The following is a 21049-nucleotide window of genomic DNA, read 5'->3' as shown; positions in this document are numbered from 1 at the left end:
AGTCAGGACAAATGAATAGAATAAGAAGCACACTTGTTTTCTCATGTAATTCAAAGGTTCTGCTGATATCCTGGGTCCCATACAATAAAAGGGTCTAAAAGTAATCGAAAGAGCTGCTTTCTCCCATACAAGCCTGTCTGTATATTGAAATCTTCAACAGGGTCCTTGTTGCATGTCCCAATAACCCATACATCTGGTTGGGACAGGATAGCCAAAATCCATCAAAGGAGGATGCAGGTTTCCTGCACCTTTTCATACCTGTATACAAAAGTGAATTTCAGCTGGTGTAGTTTTCATGATTAACTACATCACCTGAAACATCTTCTTCTACACCTGCTGAAATACTTTTTTCTGCATGGCTATGAAATGTGCAAGAACCTTATCTGCGGTGGCGCCCCATCTGTGGAATGCGCTCCCCAGAGAGGTCTGCCTGGTGCCGTCGTTATTTGTGTTTCGGCGCCAGGCCAAGACCTTTTTATTTAAACAGTATTTTAATAATCTTTAATATTTATAGTTTTAATTATGCAGCCAGTGTGTTTCCAAGTTTTAATTGTAATTGTAATTTTATTTGTTTGTTTATTTGTGTTGTGAGCCATCCCGAGGCTGTGTAGCAATGGGGACGGCATATAAAAACTTTAAATAAATAAATAAATAATTTTGGCTAGCTTAGGCTGGGACTAAAAAGAAGGCCTTTTTGGGTGGCTACACTCTGCCTTTGGACCTCTGTCCTAGGGGGAATGTACCTTGCTATCTCTTTTTTAGCCCCTTCACTTCTTTTCAGGATGGGCTTTCTGTTAAGCGTATTAATCTGCTTGGAAGCTGTCTTGATTGTTATACTGGATTTCTTTTGGCAACTGTTTTATGCTCAGCTGCTTCAAACTTTTTGCAATATTTTAAGACAATGCTTTTCTTATTTTACTGTTTTAATAATAAACAGGGTAACAAGATTATTACTCTCCTTGAATCTTTTTTGAGGAACAAGAAGATAAAATGAGTTTTACCATCTTTACTTTTATTAAAACACACATGCATATCTGAAAACACTCCTGTTCACTCCCCCTGAAAAATGTCTAATGTTTATCAGACTAAAGTCTATTCTGCTTGCCTGTTATCACCCCCACTGTGCCTTTATGCTTCAAAAATTCAAGGAACTTGAAGATTCAAATAGCAGAAACACAATTTCTGTGTGTTTCTAATTTAAGCCTAATTTAAGCAATTCCCTTGATTTATATATTTAACTCTGGTTGAAAGATTTGAGTAGATCCATTGGAGAGGCTGGATTTTCAGAAAAGGCCCAGAGAAGGCAGAGTAAATACCTTCCTAAATCATTATTTAAAGCTAGAAGTTTTGTTAATATTCGTATTTATTTAAGCCTTTGTACCCTGCTTTTTGCTATAAAATAGAGAGGGAGTTCCACAATGTAGGTGCTTCAACAGAACTTCATAGTTCTGGATCTGGCTCAGTAACTAGGCTGATATCTCCTTTCCAGTGATACAAAAGTCCATCTCTCCTAGGCCTTGTCTAGGACACTTTCCAGTTTCCAAGCCCAGCTGGAGGGAAAATAAATTAAAATGAATGGGCAGTTGCAAGGAAGTAGAATTGGGGAGTAGAAGAGAAAATTACCGCATCCACCAAATCTGCCAAGTTACAAGTGAAACACAGAGTTGGGATCCCTTTGCCTTAAAAAGAAAAAAGCCACTGGAATTTTTTATACAGTGCTTTGTATGCAATGCTTAGTGCAGACTTTCTCAACCTCATACCCTCTGGATGTGCTGGATGACCACTGACCAATGTCAGTGTCAATGACCGTGCTGTACTTTCTGCTGAAAGATGCAGAAAGTACAACAAACATGATTTAGGAGCTGGAGCAATTCCCCTATAATATGTGGGACTGCTTAGTTTAGAAAAGAGATAAGGGAGCCCATGATAAAGGCATAAAAATTATCCATGGTTGATAGGGAGAAAGAAGATACGGAGACATTTTTCTTCCTCCTTTATACTAAAAACTGGGGCCATCATATTAATCTGATTGGTGGAAGATTCAAACAATTAAAGTATTTAATTGCACAGTGCATAGTACTATTTATTTTTTTTATTTATTAAAACATTTCTATGCCGCCCCATGCCAATTGAAATTCACATGCCTATATGAAATTCACATTCCACAAGATATAGTGATGGCCATCAACCTGGATGGACAATTCCTGGAAGCCTATCAGTGACCACTAGTTCTGATGGCTCTGTATGACCTCCAGTATCACAGGCTATATGCCAATGTACACAGTTGCAGGGAAATGTAGGAAGGAGGGTGCTGTTGCCATCACATCCTGCTTCTGGGTTTCACACAGAGATCTGGCTGGCCACTGTGGTCTACACTAGATGCTGGACTAGGTGAACCTTTTCTCTGATGCAGCATGATTCCTCTTCTGTTCTTTCCCTTGTATTAAAGGAAGGCAATGCTCATCTCCCAGACCTTTCCTTGCTCTCCAGCCTGCTAGAAGGAAATGGCTCAGGAAAACCCACCCAGGTAAGCTGAGAAACAGCAGAAGTGGCAAGGTTGCCTTGCACTGTATATGTGGCAGGGTTTGGGGCAACAATCCTCCATGGGATAAAGTGGCTGTCAGCACATCACAAAGGTCTAGACCTTGGCATGAATGGACAGCTGCTTCTGGATTTACCTCTGTGCCCAGCCAGTGGGCTGGGTGCTTCTTAGTAACCTTTTTTAATGAGTGGATGTGGCTAAATCCATCTCTAGACTAGAGTGAAATGCATCTAAACAAATTCTTTTATATATATGTAACACCCAGGGCACACTGATGGATGTTTAGGTAGATTTAGAAAAACAAACTTATGCAGAATTTGGAGAGCTTGTAATAGTGTTTGGTCATATGCATTTGATCTCATGTTGTAAGCCGCCCCGAGGTTTCGGCAAGGGGCAGCATAGAAATGTTATAATAATAATAATAATAATAATAATAATAATGTTTGTATAAAGCCCACTGATTGCAACAGGTTTGTTTGTACCTACTTTTCTGTGTCTAAGACTGGGCTGTTAATATTTTGTTATCTTGAAATTTTAGCATGATTTTAAGATATGTGTTTTAAGTGCTATGCAACATGAGACATTAAAAGCAGAGATAACAGCAAGATGGAAAAAGCTGGATGTTCTGACAGATACTGTAAAAAAAATGTGACCTAGTTAATGAAACTAGTTAATACTCGTTTAAGCCCCATTGCATTCAATGGGACTTGAGAAGGTATGGATAGGATTGGATGTAATTTAATATGAATTGGAAAATGAAGGATGATATCTAGCAGCTATGGAAACAAATTACTTTTATATTTTCGTTTAGAAGTGATATAAGGATTTTCAAATAATATTCTATTTCTTCACAATTCCATAAATCAATATCATTTTGTTTCTTTCCATTGTAGATATGATATGTGTGGCTAGAGGCATATCTGTGGAATTAATTATTCTGATAACCTCTATAGGAAATGTTAATTATCTCTTTTAAACTTTTCTTTATTAAAGTTGAATGAAAACAAAGCAAATAGAAAATAAGATACTTTTAAATTATTTTAGTTTTATATGCATTTTCCTATTGTATAGGTGTAAAAAGTATTAATGCAAAATGTGAACAAAATTTCCCATTGAAATGGGAAATTAAATTTTAAAAAAGGAAAACGTCTAATATGGGAGCCATGTATAGCTGTTGAACAGTATATAAAAGCAATAAAATGATTTGGAATGTTTCCCACAAAATTAGCTTTGGCTCTGTTTTGGGCACTTCGGTAGCAACATGGAAAGCAGGATGTCTGCACCAAGTGGGAAAGTGTCCTTGTGTCTCTGAGCATCTCCCTCCACTGATCTGTCAGAGCTAAGTGAGCTTGGGGAAGATGTGAGCCTGGAGGACTACCCTTTCTTGGCTTAAGCAAAAGGATGTGATGCATACCTGGGCCTCTCTCTCCCGTTCCCTTTCATTTGCTCATTGACAAAAATTGTAAAATGCTACGGGTTCTGTTCTCACATGGCAGGGTCCTGACCCCTCTCTGCTCCCCAGTGATCCCCAAAGCCCTGGCCCCCCCGTGGAACCTGTGGTGCAGCCCCCAGCCTCTGAGGAACAGGAGGAGGAGGAGAGGCGCAGTGCCTTAGAAAAGAGTATGTAAGTGATTTCCTTTGGTGTGCTGGCATACAGGGAGAAAAGGGCATGTGGGGAGAAGTCAACAAGTGCGTCGGGCTGCAGGAGGCACAGAGGTGTAGTCCTGGAGAGCACTGAGCCAGGAATGTTTAGCTGCTTCAGAGTACGGTCAGCTTGTGTGTGCTCTGGGTGCACCTCTCAGGGTGGCCTTCCTCCCAGTGTGATGCACTCGTCTTGGAACACAACTCTCCTCAACTGTGAGCTTTGCCCATGTCAGACTGGGTTGATGGGTGTTCTAGAGCAACACATCTGGAGGCCCCAAGGCTGCAGAAGGCTGCCTTAGGAGGTTAAGTAGTAGTTAATGAACCTTGGGCTTTCACAGTGCAAATGCTTGTGGAATTTATTTATTATTTATGTAATGTATTTGTATTTATTTATTTGTTTGTTGTGTATGCCACTCCATAACCCAGGGGCTCCCTGGGTGGCTCAGAAGAAACAGGAACAATTTAGCCATAAAAAACCATAATAAGATTAAAACTATAACATCTGAAGTAACATTATAATCCTAATATAAAATACAGAAGGGGGAAACAAATAAACAAGCATTCAATCCAAGCAGCAAAATAGTGTGACAAAACCTTGATTATTCTAAAAGCAAGTACTAAATTAAAAAGTCTTTACCTGGTGGAGAAAGCGGAGCAACAAGGGTGCCAGTTGCACCTCTTGAGGGAAAGAATTCCAAAGACGAAGTACCATAACAGAAAAGGCCCTTTTTCTCACCAATTCTCCTCTCACTTCTTTTCAGGGGTACTCACAAAGGAGGGCTTCTATTGAAGTGCTTAGTGGCCTGGTAGGGCTCTATGGAGACAGGTGCTCCTTCAGATATCCCAGCCCCAAGCCATTTACGGCTTTGAATGTAAGCATAAGCACTTACATTGGGCTCGGGCAATAACAGGCAGCCAGTGCAGTTGGCAGAGGACCAGCATGATGTGGTCTCTCAGACTGGTCATTGTTACTAGCTGTGCTACTCTATTTTGGATTAATTGAAGTGCCCAGAGCACTTTCAAAGGCAGCCCCGCATGGAGAGTATAATAGTAATCTAGGCAAGAGGTTACCAGCACATGGATAACTGTGGCAAAGCTCCGCTCATCCAAGTAGGAACATAGCTGAGAAATCAGCCTAAGCTGTTACAAGGTGCTCCTGACCACCAAACTCACCTGTGAGACAAGTGACAACTCAGGGTCCAGTAGCACCCCCAAGCTATGAACGTTATCCTTTAAGGGTAGCACAACTCTGTCCCAGGTTGAAAATTCCCCAGTTGAACAGATGGACTGACCACCAACAGCACCTCTGTCTTGTATGGATTGAGCGTCAGCTTATTGGCCCGCATCCAGTCCATTAATGAGCTCAGACACTGGTTCAGAACTATCACTGCCTCACCTGGATTAGATGAAAACAAGAGGTAGAGCTGAGTGTCATCAGCGTACTGGTGACACTTCAGCCCATTATCTCCAGATGACCTCTCCCAGTGGTTTCATGTAGATGTTGAATAGCACGGGGGACAAAATAGAGCCCTGCAGGACTCCATAGCACAAGTGTCATGGTGCAGAAAGACAGTCCCCCAGTTCCACCAACTGGAGGTGGTCACAAAGGAGCCATTGCAAAGTAGAGCCACCAACTCCCAGGCAACCAAGCTCTCCAGAGGGATACCATGGTCAACGGTATCAAAAGTCGTTGAATTGTCATTGACCCTGACCCTCTACTAAGTTCATGTATAAAAATGCCTTGAATAGTTTGGGAGAATCCATGACCTCACAGTTGTGCTCTTGAAGTATACCTGCTCTGTCCATCGCCTGTAGCATAATCTGAAGACAGGAGCCTGTAGGTGCCATGCAAGGAGGAGGGGAGATGGGGAGGATTTATGGAAAGGTAGGGAACAAGGGTCACAGAGTGTCACTGCTGCTTCCTCTTTTCTGCAGGTTTGTGCTCAGGGAGTTGATCGAGACTGAGAAGAAGTATGTGGAGGACCTGGGCAAGATTGTGGAGGTACCAGCTGCCAACTATCCCTTCCATTTCTGGGACTGATCCAGCAGGGCCCTCTACAGATGTTTGTGTGACCTTGAGCAAGAAACTGCCCATCTTCCAGTGAAGCTGCGCTGCTTGTTCACTTTTGTTTTTCTTGATGCACCCTCCTTGCTGTCCTCAGCAGTGGCAGGGCAGTAGGAAGGGTGGATTAATTATCATACTTGGTCCCAGCGATCCACTCTGTGGGTCTTTCAAGTATTTGTGCCCCTCCCACCTCCACCCCTAGGCAGCTGTTGCCTGCCAGATTGACCATCCCATTCCTTATGTGGTATATCAGTGGTGCTTTTTCAGAGGAAAAAAGAGCTTTGCCCAGTATGAAAGCCCAGCTGCATTTCACCAAGGCCCCACTATCTTCCTTTTTATCACCTAACCCAGTCTCCTAGGATCAGAAAACTGCCCCTTTGGAGACCCTGCTATCCTAATGACATCAGCTTGGCTACATCTGTTCTTCTTAAGTAATTTCACACACACACAATTTTGTACAGCATTTCATCTGGAAGAGGGTTTGGTTTGGTTTGGTTTGGTTTTTAACATAAGACCAGTTTCTAGTCCTCACAGTTATTGTAAATATGCCAACTGTAACAGCTGCAAAGGGATCTAGTTTTTGAGTGATGTGGCATCCTTGCCTTATATGGGTCTCTGCTCTTTTCTCATAGTTTTTAGTCATATCCCATATATATTGTCCTTAATGCCACTTATAAGAAGAATCATACAGGCCCGTGCAGTCAGACTTCCAGGTGTTATTGCATCCTTTACACCAATGGTCCTCAAACTTTTTCAATAGGGGGCCAGTTGAAAGGCTATGGTGACCGTTGGGGGCCAGTGAGGTGGGGGTACCTGGGGGCGCGGGCTGGTGAGGTGCCTCGCTCGGAGATCTCCCAGCAAGTCCAAAACCATCTCCGAGTGAGCAAGCCGTCATCTCCCAGCCTGCGCAGCGAGCCCGTGCATGGGCGACAAACAGTCGCACGGGCCAGATGGATGGCCATGGCGGGTCAGATCCGTCCCGTGGGCCATAGTTTGAGGACCCATGCCTTACACCCTTGAGAGGTGCTAGTGACCCCCTTGGAGAGGGAGAGAATGGGAGATTATATGCGTATGTGTATCTGTCTCTGTCTCTGTGAAGGAGACACCATGATTTTTGAAAAGTTATCTCAGTTACCACTATCTCATTTTGTGACAATTCACTTTGTAATTTGATTTTGCCTAGATAAATGCATTTGTTTTTCTGTGCTGCTGCTATCTAAGGGCACTCACTGGCTACATCCAGCATTCTGAGATTTTTTTTTCTGTATTTACTCTCTCTGCACTGTCATTTTATAAACAAAGCCCTATCTCTGTTTGGTTATCTTTTTTTCGTTTCTAAACTACAAATACTCACTTTCTCAGACCTGTCCTTGTAGTAAATATGCTGTATCCTCAGTTCATTAGTTACTCATTTCTGTGAGTTCTCCTTCAGCTCTGTACTGTGATATGTTTTTTTAAAAGGGATAATCATCTGCAAAAGTATACAGTATTCCAAATGATGCTATACTATAGACTACATCAATCCCTTTCCTGTACACTGTAGTGAATTAATTCACCTGGTAACCAAAATGTCACCATCTATGCAAAAAAAAAAAGGGGGGGGGGAGGTCTCAACAAGCTTGAGTCTGTAGGGGTATAAAAGGTTTGCAGAAGTACAAAAATACTTAGAAAAAACATCCACAAGGGAGTAAAACTGAAAACCTGCAAACAGTCAGGACTAAGCACATTCAGTGGGCATAGAATAATGAAGGTAGGATGGAATGGAATGAAAGATCCATGAAGAATTAATAGAAGGCACTTTCGAACCCTGAACAGGAGCACTGCACAACCAGGGCTTTTTTTGTCATAGAACGCACCAGAATGGCGTTCCGGCACCATTTTTTGACGGATTTTTCCATGTGATTGTGAATCGCCCTGTCGGGCGTAGCAGGTCAGCAGCAAAAAGCATTGAAATAGTGCCTGCGGGTTGCGTGTGTGTTCGCGCTGCTTGTGAGGGCGCTGCTTGGCCCGGGACGCTGCTCAGCTTCGGATCGGTCGTGTGGTCGCGCGCTGAGTGCTTACTGCCGGCGGCGACCATTATGTTTATGTGTGTGTAGAGTGACTGGCTATGTGCAAAAGGTAAATAAGTTCTTTGTTTCAAAAAAAGTTGGTGAATTGAAAATCTTTTTTAGTGTAAAAGTGTGACCCCAAGAGGTGAGTTCCAGCCCTTTTTTTTTTTTCTTTTTACAAAAAAAGCACTGTGCACAACAAGAGCATTTTGGTGCACCTCCCACTTGTAATTTCTAATATTTGGGGTGCAATTCTATGCATTTTTAGATGGAAAATTCTTACAGCTCCTAGCATTGCCCAGCTATCCGTGCTGACTGGAGAGTGATGAAAGTTGTAGGACTTCTATCTAAACACGCATTGAATTGTGCCTTAAAATAGCATGTACATTTCTTCTGCTTACTGAACTGTAGTCAGCTTTTTGCTATCAGTTTACAGTTGCTTACCTTAAATTTAATCTGTTATGGTGTTGTTAGTGAGACACCCTCTTTGGAAAGGATTTTGCAGATTTTCACAGTTTTCTTTGGCTTTTACTTTCCTGAATAATTTGGTGTCATTCTCCAACATGACCACCTTGTATTTACACTGGATTCTAGATAATGTATGAACAAAATAAATAGGAGTGATTCTTACACAGTTCTGATAATGTTTTCTACCATTTGCTCCTATCCTCCATTGCTTGTCAAACTTAGGAGCTATAGTCTTTATCAAAATGCAGTGTCCACTGACTTGCCTGCATGTTTACATATTTTCTTGAATTTTAAAATGTTGGTGAAGCAAAACTTCCCTTTCCAAAAGCCTGCTATTCTTCCCTCAGCAAAGCTTGCTCTTCTTCTATTTTAAAAACAATTTTATTCCTAATAGTACTTTCTGTTACTGCACCTGGGACAGGTCTGTAATTTTCTGGATCTTTTCCTGCCCCCCCCCCCCCCGCCCTCCGTTCCTTTTCAAAAGACTGTTTAAAATATTGGTTGCCTTTCCAAGTCCTCTGGCAAGGAAGCTAATTTAAGCAATCCTACATATTTTAACTAATACTTCAGCAGTTTTTTATTTGTTCTTTAAGAACCATTGGATGAATGCCCTCAGCCACAAACCTTGGATTCTTTTCATTTCTTTTTTCAGTTCTAAAACAGACTGATTCAGGCATGGATATAAGTCCACCATCTTTTGATATTGAGAATTGAAGCAAAGAGTTCATTTATTTTCTCTGCAATTTCCCTGCCTCCTGTAATGACTCCTCTCACATCTTTGTCCCCTTTGTCCCATTGCCTCTCTGGCTGGCTTTTTGCTTATACAATTAAAGAAACATATGGTTGGGGTTTTCATATATTTTAATATCTTTAGCCATTTCTGTTGCATATTCCTTTCTGCCGCTTGCTATATTGTACATCTATGTTTGGTTTTCAAAATCTGTGTTCATTCTTGCTCTTTCTTCACTTAGGCAAAACATCTTTTTAATGAAAATCATGTTGCCTTGTCTGCTTGGCTCTGTTATTTAAGCATGTTGGCTTACTGTTGCACTTGTTTGTTCCTTTAAAAACGTGGTACATATTTTCTTTGAGTATTATTACATCTTTACAACTATTATGTTAACCTTATTTACTTTTCCATTTGAGGAATACCTCCTAAATTAGGTCCTTAACCATTTCTGTCACTATATTGCCACTGATCAGGCCATCACAAATTGCACAAATGTTAGATTTTGCAAGCACATAGCCAGAAATGTTGTGCTGCTGACTCTAAACAAAGACTTCATAATAATGCTGGTGTTGTACATTTATACCCAGTTCAGATTACAACAATCCATAGGATGTCAGGGACAAGCATTCACTTGTTCCCACTAGATTCTGGCAAGCTGTGGTCTATGCAGTCCAATAATGGCCATTAGATGCAAACCTGTCTCTGATGAAAATTATTTCATGACATTTTATTAAAATAAGATGACAAAAATAAGTGCTAAGTGCCCACCAGGATGTGCTCAAGCCAGAAAAATGAATGTCCTGTGCTCAGCAATTTGTCACCAAGCCAGAAAAGCCTGCAAAGTAGTCAGCAAGCCCAGCAAATCCAGGAAGACATGAAAGCAATGCAGCCATGGTAAACAGGACCAAAATGGCAGCTTTACTTTAAAAAAATGGTGGCAGTATGAAAATACCATCTGCGCACTGGTCAGTACCAGGAGGCAGAACGAAAGGGAGCACGACATCTTCACTTCCTTTGCTTTTCATTTATCTCTGGGGGTTTCCATACTTTAGCCAAAGGACTAGAAGGTGGGAGCAGGTTTGTTTCTTATTGAGCAATGGGGTAGCAATGCACCACTCCACTGTATCTTCACAAATACAACTCCGTTTCTTCATGAGACTGAGTTTTCAGAAAGGGCCTCTCTCCAAACCACCGAGCTAGTGGCCCTAAGATACTGGAGTTCAGAATAAAGCATGCAGGTTGATCAACTTTAAACTGGATTCATGTGATGTACATTAAAGGCATGTAATGCACTATTTTGCACATCAGGTGCAAAATTAGAATTTTTATTATGGGCATATAAATAGTCCTGTCTTCAGCTCAGCACTGCACTGGTTTTCCAAATGTTCTGTCTTCAGGAAACTATTTTCACACCAGTTTGTCTTTTGAGGAACACCAGATGGTGTTGCAGATTATTTTTTGAGGAGAGGTATATTCTAGGGTTTGCTCTGCATTCTTCCTCCCCATTCCTGCTTCCTCCTCATTATTCCATATAAACAGAATGCACTGGTTTCTCGAGTGTTCTGCTGCCACACATTTCAGGGAAAGATGGGCTTGTCTACCATTAGTGATACTTTTCTGGTAAAACCCTTGGTAGACGCTCAGGGTTCCCCAGAACAAAAACGTTGTTGTGAGTAACATGCACGCACACACACCTTTCCTTCCCGGTCACCAGGCTAAGCCCATGTCCCCTTGTTCCTGTCTTCTTCTGCGCTCTCCTTCTGGGCACTGATTCCACCAGCCCAGGAATTATTGGGCTGGGATCAGTCTCCACCACTTCTCCAATTTATTCCCTCCACCATCTTAAAGATTAAGCAGGCAGCCTGCACTAGCCTACTGTTTTGACTTCTGCAGGGTTACATGGCGACCATGAATGCCCGAGGCATCCCCGAGAATATGAAGGGCAAAGACAAGATAATTTTTGGGAACATCCACCAGATCTACGACTGGCACAAAGAGTGAGTGAGTGAACATCTGTTCCTGGGTGCATCAGGACATGGGGGAAAGCCTATGAGATGGAACGCAAGCAGTGGGTATGGTCAAGAGAACATGTCCTGTGGATCTCAACCAACTGCTGTTCCCTCTCATCCCCTGACTACAGCTATTTGCTGAAGCAGCTGGAAAGGTGTCCCGAAGATCCTGAACTGTTGGCGGACCTGTTCATAAAGCACGTGAGTTGTTGCTGCCATTACTAAAATAAGAGCAGAAGAGCTGCCCAGCTCGGGCTTAATGACTGAATAGAACCCCCCACTGTGAAGCAGTGTAATTCTCATTACTGAGGGCTGGGATCAAATAGTAGCCATAGTTGTTACATGCATGGCTTGTCATGTAAGCGGCTTCAAAAGATGCTGATGACCACAGCTGGAAGCAGTCCTGGGCTAGGTGGAACCTCAATCTGAATCAGCTCTGCACAACTTATTTTCCTGTGTCCATCTAGCTTAGCATACTGTCTTCACATAGTGATTGGTTCAGGGCAAGTTGCAGAAAATGGTAGTGCTTGGTATCCCAGAGGTTCATCTCAAGCATTTTAAGTCAAGGACAGGCTGTCTCTGAACACAGAGGGCACTGGAAGTGGTTTGCAGACCATCATTTCTACACAGGTAAGTGTAGAAGTGACTTGCCCACTATTGTAACATTAGCCCAATTCTGTTGTTAGCTTCAGAATGGTACACATGCAATGGAGAAGTTACAGGGAGAGACTTTGCCCCTCCCCAAGAGATGGGAAGCTTTTGTGGGTTGGAGAGATGCTTTGCCTCCCCCAAACTCACTCAAAGCAGTATTTCACTCCCACTAGGAGACCTTCAGAAATGCAATGCTGCTTGCAAACATGGCATGTGTTCCTCATATATGTTGTTTCTTTACAAAATAGCTGCAGTTTTGGCTGCCCAGCAGGGGCAGAGACCCCATAACAATGGCCATGAAAAACTGCACACAGGCCCCCTGTGTTGCTCAAGGCAGCCTAGTCTAATATCAGCTAGTGGAACTGTGAAATTCACTAGTAGGTCATAAGCAGCTTCTAGTCTAGTCAATTTCACACTGAAGGTGAACATTTTTAAAATGTTATTGAATATGAAAGAGAGGAAGGAAACGGATTTTGAAAAGTCACTCTCAAATGTGGGAGCATGTGGGAGATACTGTTGCGTTCTTTAAAAAATAGTAAAGGGCCACATGGTAAATAATGTTGCTTATTGGCCATGTAGCTAGGAATGGTCATTAGGGGATTTGGAGCCAAGTGCCAGCACACAGCACTGTCTCCCTGTGACATCTGAATCAGGTGAGGCTGTGCAGATCCTGGATCAGTGCCTAGACTCAGTGATGGGCTGGCTGAAGGCCAAGAAACTGAGTTTGAATCCTGGCCCAGAGTCTGGGAGATAGACTTAATTGCCTGTTCTAGAGGGGTTGCATCCCCTTTGAAATATCAGGTTTGTAGTCTGGGGTAAATTCAAGATCCATCACTGTCACTGGAGCCCTGTGGCAGCTCAGAGTGCCTTTTATGAGCTTCAGATGGTTTGCCAGCTACAACTTGTCCTGGGCAGGGATAGCTTGGCCACAGTGGGACAGGTGCTAGGATCCTCAGGAATGGATTGCTGCAATGTCCTCTATGCGGGGCTGCCCATGAGGCTGGTCTAGTGGCTGGAGCTCATGCAGGATGCAGCAGTTCTGCTGTTGTCAGGAGCTATTTTCAACATGCAGGTCCTTTGCCAGCAGAACTGTACTGGTTGCCTTTTCACTCCCAGGACAGGTTTAAAGTTTTTGGGACTGGTGCATAAATCCCTAAACAACTTGGAACCATCATATTGAGATGCTGTCTTCCTTACCAGCTGGCCCTATCACTGAGGTCATCTGAACACATGCTTCTGGTGGTTCTGCATGTACTCATGGCCCAGTTGAAGTGTACCCAGAGAAGAGCTGCTACAGGGTATGGTGACCCCCTTGCTGCAGAAGCTTTCGCCTCTGCAGGTCCGGGAGGCACCAAAATTCGTGCCTCCTGAAAACATGTTTACTAGAAGAAGCCTTCTTTGCCTGACCAGCCACTGTTTTTATTGATATGTTGCTCTTACAAACATGCATTTTAATATGGTTGCATTGCTCATTTTATCATTGATTGATCACTGCTCCAGAATCTGAATAGATATGGAGCAGAATATAAATGTGTAATTCAATTAAAAAGTAATGTCAGATTATGGGCTGGGGAGTGGAGTGCTATGCTGATTGCATCTGGTGTTCATTTGTGCTCTGCCTAGAAATAGGACAGTGCTACTGCCTTTTTTGGCATTTCCTTGGCGTTTTGACCACCCTTATAAAGCTAGGATGAAGTGGATCCTGGTTCACAGGAGCTATTTATTAGTTTGTAAACGTGCTACAGGACTCTTCTTGGTCTTTGCTGTACAAAACAGGTTGACTATCCCTACCCAAGATTGTTCTGAGGCCTTCAACAGGGCTAGTGGCTTCGGTAAGGCCACTTAATGATCTGCATGACTGAGCAAGGAGATGACCCTGACTCTACGCCTGTATTCAAGCTACAGTGCCACGTGCCATGTTCAGGGTTGTCTTGAGTGTTCCACTGAATGGTTTCCATCTTGCCTTCCAGGAGCGCCGTTTGCACATGTACGTTGTTTACTGTCAGAACAAGCCCAAATCTGAGCATGTTGTGTCCGAATTTATTGACACTTACTTTGAGGTAAGGGGCTCTGTGTTTTTGCTGCAGCCTTGTCCTCTCCTGCTACCACTGTTGCCACATGGCTTGCCTGTGGGTGACTCAGTCTCCCGCCAGGATCCATCTGCCTCTGTCTCCCACACTTTCGTGCCCCTTTCCGAGCCAGCAGAAATAAACTCCAGGGTATTTGGCAGCCTCTTTAACACCTAGCAGCTCCCATCCTGGGGGTGGGGCAGGCGGGAATCAGTTACATGCAGCAAGTGACACACACACTGGCTTGATTTTTACATGCCATGATAGACCTGAAAAGTATTTGTGATATGCAACACGAGTGGATTCAGCTCCTGACATCTAAGCTGCATGTGCATAGGAACCTGCCTTATAACGCATCAGACACCCAGTTCATCTTCCCCAGTATTGTAGATACCAACCAGCCACAATAGCATTGCAGGGTTACAGGTGGGAAATTTTTCAGCGCTCTCCGGAGACGCCAGGGATCGAATCCAGGACCATCTAAATGCAAAGCATCTGCTCTTCCACTGAACCATGTCCCTTCCGCTCTAGTTTGCTTTGAGGTAAGAGCTGCCATGAGAGTCAGTGTCGAAGCCATGCCCCTCAGAGACCTGCATGCATTGACTGACTCTTTGAATAGGCACAGGGAGCATGTTTTTATCTGGGCTGTGGCTACAAGACAGCCCTTTCCCCCTGAAATACCTGCCCTCACACTAAATGGGAAAGGAATGTCTTTCCCCAGGATGCTGAATGGCACCTTCCTGTAGCTTCTTTGCACTGAGACAAGATCTTGACTGCAAGCTGCCCCAAGGTGCCCATCCTGGCAGGGTTTCTCTGCACCAAGAGATGCTCTGGGCATATGTTGTATTTGCTTTGCTATAGGTCGAGTACTGGCTACTCTAACTGGCAGTAGCTCTCTCAGGGTCTCCAACCCGCTGTTGCTCTCCTGAGGCCTTTCTCATTCTTGCCATCGGAGATCCTTTTGAAGGAGATGCTCAGGATTGGACCTTTAGCATGCCATGCAAGCTTTGTCACACACTGCCAGTAGTGGGCACTTTTGTTCTGAGGCTGAGGGGCAATGGGTAGCCTAAGGTAACCTGGTGTCTTCTTGGCCACTGTGAGACTTGAACTGGAAACCTCTGCATTAGCAGCTCAGTATCTTGACTGACCTGCTGCACTTGCTGCCATCTGCTGTTGAGGCTGGAAGCTTGGGTGGAGAACTTACTGGACTGCAGGCTCTAGAAACATGGGTGGCCTTCCAGAGCTTACTGGATCACAGAGCTTGTTTGACTACAGTTACCATCAGCCCCAGACAGCATGACCAGTGATCAAAGATGATGGCAAGTATAGCCCAACAGCAGCTGGGGGACCACAGATTCTTCAGCCCTGCTTTAGCAGCCATGTAGGAAGGGGTCCAGGGTCTTCCTAGGCATGTGAGTGAAAAGCTTCTGGGGGCAGGATAATTTTCCAGCAGAGAAGGTGGGAATATAGAAGGCGGGATGATGGTGCTCCCACACTATTTTCACACTATTTTCCCTTGCAGGAAATGAAGCAAGAACTGGGACATCGCTTGCAGCTCAGTGACTTGCTCATCAAACCTATACAGAGGATCATGAAATACCAACTGCTGCTTAAGGTGCTAAAGCGGGAGGTGGAGTGTTGCCCTCCAAAGCTAAAGCAATGCAGGGGTTGGTGGTAGGTGGCTGGGGAGGGAAGACTGCATATAGATCAGGAGAGCAGCAGACGCAAGTAGGCAGTGGAGTGTTGTGTTTTGTCTTTTGAGGAGATGTCTAAGTCTTGCAGTAGCTATGTCACCTACAGAGAAGAAACCACTGGAATGTGGGGAAAGGAAAAGGAGTGGCTAACCCATCTGGTGGCTTCTGCTGCCACCTAATGGCTAGTAGTTGTATCTGCCTCCAAAGCTGGAACTGTGGTTAGGGCTGCTTTGAACATGACAAGGCAGTGAATTGGTGCTTCCCACCATGTGTACTGCCTTATTAAATGAACTGCCTTCTTTAATGAACAGTGCAAAGAAATAGAAGAAAACAATAGAATAGGGAGGAGCAGAGGTCTCTTCAAGAAAATTGGAGATATGAAGGGAACGTTTCATGCAAAGAGGGGCATGATAAAGGACCAAAATGGTAGGGACCTAACGGGCAGAAGAGATTAAGAAGAGGTGGCAAGATTGCACAGAAGAACTATACAAGAAAGAGCTTAATGTCCCTGATAACCACAATGGGGTGGTCACTGACCTCTAGCCAGACATCCTGGAAAGTGAAGTCAAATGGGCCTTAGGAAGTCTGGGAGACAACAGTATTCCAGCTGAGCTATTCAAAATCCTAAAAGATGTTGCAGTAAAAGCGCTACACTCAATATGCCAGCAAATTTGCAAAACTCAACAGTGGCCACAGGATTGGAAAAGGTCAGTTTACATTCCCATCCCAAAGAAGGGCAATGCCAAAGAATGTTCAAACTACCGCACCATTGCACTCATTTCACATGCTAGCAAAGTTATGCTCAAAATCCTACAAGCTAGGCTCCAGCAGTATGTGGACTGAGAACTACCAGAAGCACAGGCAGGATTTCGAAGAGGGAGAGGAACTAGAGATCAAATTGCCAACATACTCTGGATCATGGCGAAAGCTAGGGAGTTCCAGAAAAACATCTACTTCTGTTTCATTGACTATGCTAAAGCCTTTGATTGTGTGGATCACAACAAATTGTGGCAAGTTCTTAAAGAAATGGGAGTACCAGACCATCTTATTTGTCTCTTGAGAAGCCTCTATGTGGGTCAAGAAGCAACAGTGAGAACTGGGCACAGAACCACTGATTGGTTCAAAATTGAGAAAGGAGTTTGGCAAGGCTGTATACTGTCGCCCTGCCTATTTAACTTATATGCAGAGCTCATCATGAGAAAGGCGGGGCTAGATGAATCACCAGCTAGAATTAAGATTGCTGGGAGAACAACCTCAGATATGCAGATGATACCACTCTCATGGCAGAAAGTGAAGAGGAACTAAAGAGCCTTTTGATGCGGGTGAAGGAGGAGAGAGCAAAAGTTGGCTTGAAACTCAACATTAAGAAAACTAAGATCATGGCATCTGGTCCTATCACTTCCTAGCAAATAGATGGGGAAGAAATGGAGGTAGTGACAGATTTTATTTTCCTGGGCTCCAAGATCACCGCAGATGGTGACTGCAGCCAAGAAATTAAAAGACACTTGCTCCTAGGGAGGAAAGCTATGGCAAATCTAGACAGCATGCTAAAAAGCAGAGACATCACCCTGCCAATAAAAGTGCGTATAATCAAGGCTATGGTTTTCCCAGTTGCAATGTATGGCTGTGAAAATTGGACCATAAGGAAGGCTGAGTGCCAAAGAACTGAAGCCTTTGAATTGTGACGCTGGTGGAGACTCCTGCGAGTCCCTTGGACCGCAAGGCGATCAAACTAGTCAGTCCTAGAGGAGATCAACCCTGGCTGCTCTTTAGTAGGCCAGATACTGAAGATGAAACTCAAATACTTTGGCCACCTAATGAAAGGAAGGACTCCCTGGAGAAGAGTCTAATGCTGGGAACAATAGATGGCAAAAGAAGAAGGGGATGGCAGAGGATGAGGTGGCTAGATGGAGTCACTGAAGCAGTTGGTGTGAGCTTGAGTGGACTCCGGGGGATCGTGGAGGACAGGAAGGCCTGGAGGAATGTTGTGCATGGGGTCACGATGGGTCAGATACGACTTCCTGACCAAGAACAACAACCATGTGTACACTCTTGACTGCAACCATTCCTTGATGCTTCCCTTCAGATCTTTGATACTTATTCTTACATGCTCCTCACTGCTCTGAGTGGTAAAAGGTCTGTGGGTCATCACTGCTGGGCTTAGTTTCCTTTGCATGAAGACTTAGATTATTTGTAACCTTTGGGCTTGTTGTTTTATTTATAAATATACAAACAGAGGATCAGTGAAGGCAAATCCACTCCTGTGAGTAAACAGCATAGTCTGAAACAGATTCCCAGAGAGACATTTCTTTAACAAGAATGTCTCTGTATCTCCTTTTCCTTCCAGCTACAAACTGATATCATGCATTCATCTTTCAGGCACTGGTCCTCTACCTCCTTCACCCATGCAGTGAAGTGCCCTTTCAAGAGACCATCTGTTGTCATTAGGAATCATTAACACTCTTTTGTCAATTTGGTGGTTTCTTGGCTTTTGTGCAGGTTTTTTGCCCTATTCTAAAAGGTCAAAATGACAGTTACTTTCAGTAGGAGATTTATGTTAAAATATGCTGGTATTTTTGGCTTCAATGTTTTTTTTTAAAAAAATCTGCACCTGGAAATATATACACAAAACAACTTTTTGTGTGTTTTTTTACATTTCCATTTATGCAAAAGCAACCTGTTTGCAAAAGTGCTAATGGGAACATTACAAACTGGCTTGGAGACCCATGCATTGGGGTACCCATGTCCCAGAGACAGCTGGTATCCATTCTGAACAATGCACAGCAGAGCCTTAAAAACCTTCTTCCTCTCCCTCAAGTTTTTTTGACGCATCAGAGAAGCTGATAAGTCAAGAGGAACCCATGTATTGATAAATTTTCAGCAAAGAAAGGAAGTTGGGGGGATTTCCCTCTTTTTTCAGCAAGATTCTCAACTTTTTGAGTTCCCCTAATTTGTGCCCACAGAGGGACTGTGGGAGCTAGAAATGGCTTGTCTTTGAATCAGGAAGGGAGAGGGGACTCATTCCTGCAGTGGTGTCCCCTGGAATACTGCCTTTAAGACATGGGAAAGGAGTGAGCAAAGGACCCACAATCAACCCAGACATCTGTTGAGCTCATCCACTGTGGCAAATCACCACAATGCATTATCATAATGTGCACCGCATGTATGTAAAGCATAGCAAAGTAAGTCTCTTCATGAATGGAGCTAACAAAATCATCCAGGTGACAGAGCTGAAATTTCTAGCATTTCTTGTTTGTGATCTTGGAATCTTGACAATGGTCCTGTTGATTTTTGATGATGGGGAGTGAGGTTGTATATCTAGAGTCTGTTCTTCTGTCTGAGTTCCTTGGCATTGATAATGACCCTTATTCTGGCCTTTATTAGAATTTATAGAGGAGAATCAAATGAGAAATGGGGCCTTGTTTCCACAGTTTGTATAGCTGGCAGCAGTACTGGGGGCACCAGAAAAGTAGTCCCCAGATCCTGCCCAGAGCTCTGGTCACATCCAGCCTGGTCATCAAAAAGTAGCAAATATCACTTTACATCTTCCACTTAAGAATATATGCATTCTTTTCCTCTTCCCCGTCCCTTGTCCCCCAGGATTTCCTGAAGTACTATGGCAAAGCTGGCAACAACACAGAACAGCTCGAGGTAGGAGGTGAATGCATGGAATCTTGTCCCATAGCCATTGTTCCTTCACAGCATCATTAGGTATAGACTGGATATTCCACGGCAGGTTTTAAATCAGGACTTGCAGAGCTCTCCTGCAAGGGCTACACAAAGCTCAGTTTAGGCACATTGTGAATCTGTCCTCTTTCTACTTAAGCCTTGAGAGAGAGGGAGCTGTGGCTTTCTCATTTTCCCTGGTGTAAACTTCCACCCAAGAGGTAATTTAAACACAGATTTCACAGTCCCTGCTGTAACAGCATCCATACCTGACAACATTCCTTGACCTGGGCCTTTAGCCTCATCAGCCTGCATGGTGTTTGTTGTCTAATCCAGGTATACTTTTAAATAGTGATGGTGCTACCTACTCATCGCTGATGTTCTTGCCTACTTCTCCAGTCAGCCATTGTCCTGATCATTTTTGGTCCAGCACCTTTTCCAAGTTCCTTCCTTATTCTGCCTTTCAGAAAGCTGTGGAGGTGATGTGTTTTGTTCCCAAGCGCTGCAATGACATGATGAATGTGGGTCGTCTTCAGGGCTTTGAGGTAGGCTCTGGGAGTTGGTGGCTGCGGTGGAGATTCTGCTGATCCCTTGGGAGCCAGGCTGTCAGCTGGGGACTCTGGAAGGCCTTCCAGATTTTTAGCTAGGTATGGTCAGGAGCACAGGAGTAATCTTCTCCTGTCTTGTAGCTATGGGGGAAGCCTGGAACCTGTCCAATGAAGGGCTCTTATTTGATTTGTTATGTAGGTTCTCCACCTCAGTCTGCATTAACCCAGGAACTGTGAATTTAAAGTATCACAGTTGGAAGTAGAGGAGAAATTGGGAAAGTAATGGGCAAAATTAAGGCCCAAACTACACATTTAGAAATATCATGTAGTTCAGCTTTTCCTGTAGTTTTGCATGCTCCAATGCTGCTCCAAGCTGAAAAAAAGCCAAATGCTTTCTGCATGTGGAAAGCTAAGAAGAAAAGTCCTAGTTTTACATTTTCCATCTGCAACAGTTAATTCTCATCGTTTCACTCTGAAAACAGGGCCATTTTGCACCTTCTGCACAGCTGAATAACTAAGATCTACCTCTCCTCTCCAGGGGAACCTAACAGCCCAGGGAAAGCTGCTGCAGCAGAACACCTTCTGGGTGACAGAGCAGGCAGGTGGGATCCTGGTCCGTGGTCGTGAACGCCGCATCTTTCTCTTTGAGCAGATTGTCATCCTAAGTGAGACTTTGGAGCGGCGACGTGGTCCATATGCCGCCCCATCTTATACCTTCAAGAGCAGCATCAAGGTAATACAGGGCTAGTAGTTGCCTCCTGGGGCACTTTACAGCAGGGTCGCCCCATATCCAAGGCTGTATATCCCATGTTTCTGCAGATGCATTATTGCTTGTTAACTTAAGTATCTTGAAAAACTCAGCCATGCATTTTCTTAACTTTATGGCTAGCAACGGTGTTGGCAATACTTGGTGAA

General features: G+C 43.8%; 1 protein-coding gene across 1 annotated transcript in view; it reads left to right on the top strand.

Annotated features, from left to right (window-relative positions):
- ARHGEF25 (Rho guanine nucleotide exchange factor 25) overlaps positions 1–21049 on the top strand; it is a 62758-nt gene that overhangs the window by 28506 nt on the left and 13203 nt on the right. Inside the window, exons 3-12 of the mRNA XM_044443319.1 lie at positions 2450–2527; positions 4039–4166; positions 6122–6188; positions 11391–11494; positions 11638–11707; positions 14128–14217; positions 15749–15841; positions 19521–19571; positions 20054–20131; positions 20673–20867. Coding sequence (XP_044299254.1) covers positions 2450–2527; positions 4039–4166; positions 6122–6188; positions 11391–11494; positions 11638–11707; positions 14128–14217; positions 15749–15841; positions 19521–19571; positions 20054–20131; positions 20673–20867 — 954 coding nt within the window. The remainder of the gene's footprint in view (positions 1–2449; positions 2528–4038; positions 4167–6121; positions 6189–11390; positions 11495–11637; positions 11708–14127; positions 14218–15748; positions 15842–19520; positions 19572–20053; positions 20132–20672; positions 20868–21049) is intronic.

Source organism: Varanus komodoensis, unplaced genomic scaffold (assembly GCF_004798865.1).
Source record: "Varanus komodoensis strain SLA01 unplaced genomic scaffold, ASM479886v1 scaffold41, whole genome shotgun sequence".
Taxonomy (NCBI): domain Eukaryota; kingdom Metazoa; phylum Chordata; class Lepidosauria; order Squamata; family Varanidae; genus Varanus; species Varanus komodoensis.
Note: the sequence above shows the minus strand (reverse complement) of the source record. Positions and strands in the feature narration are given on the sequence as shown.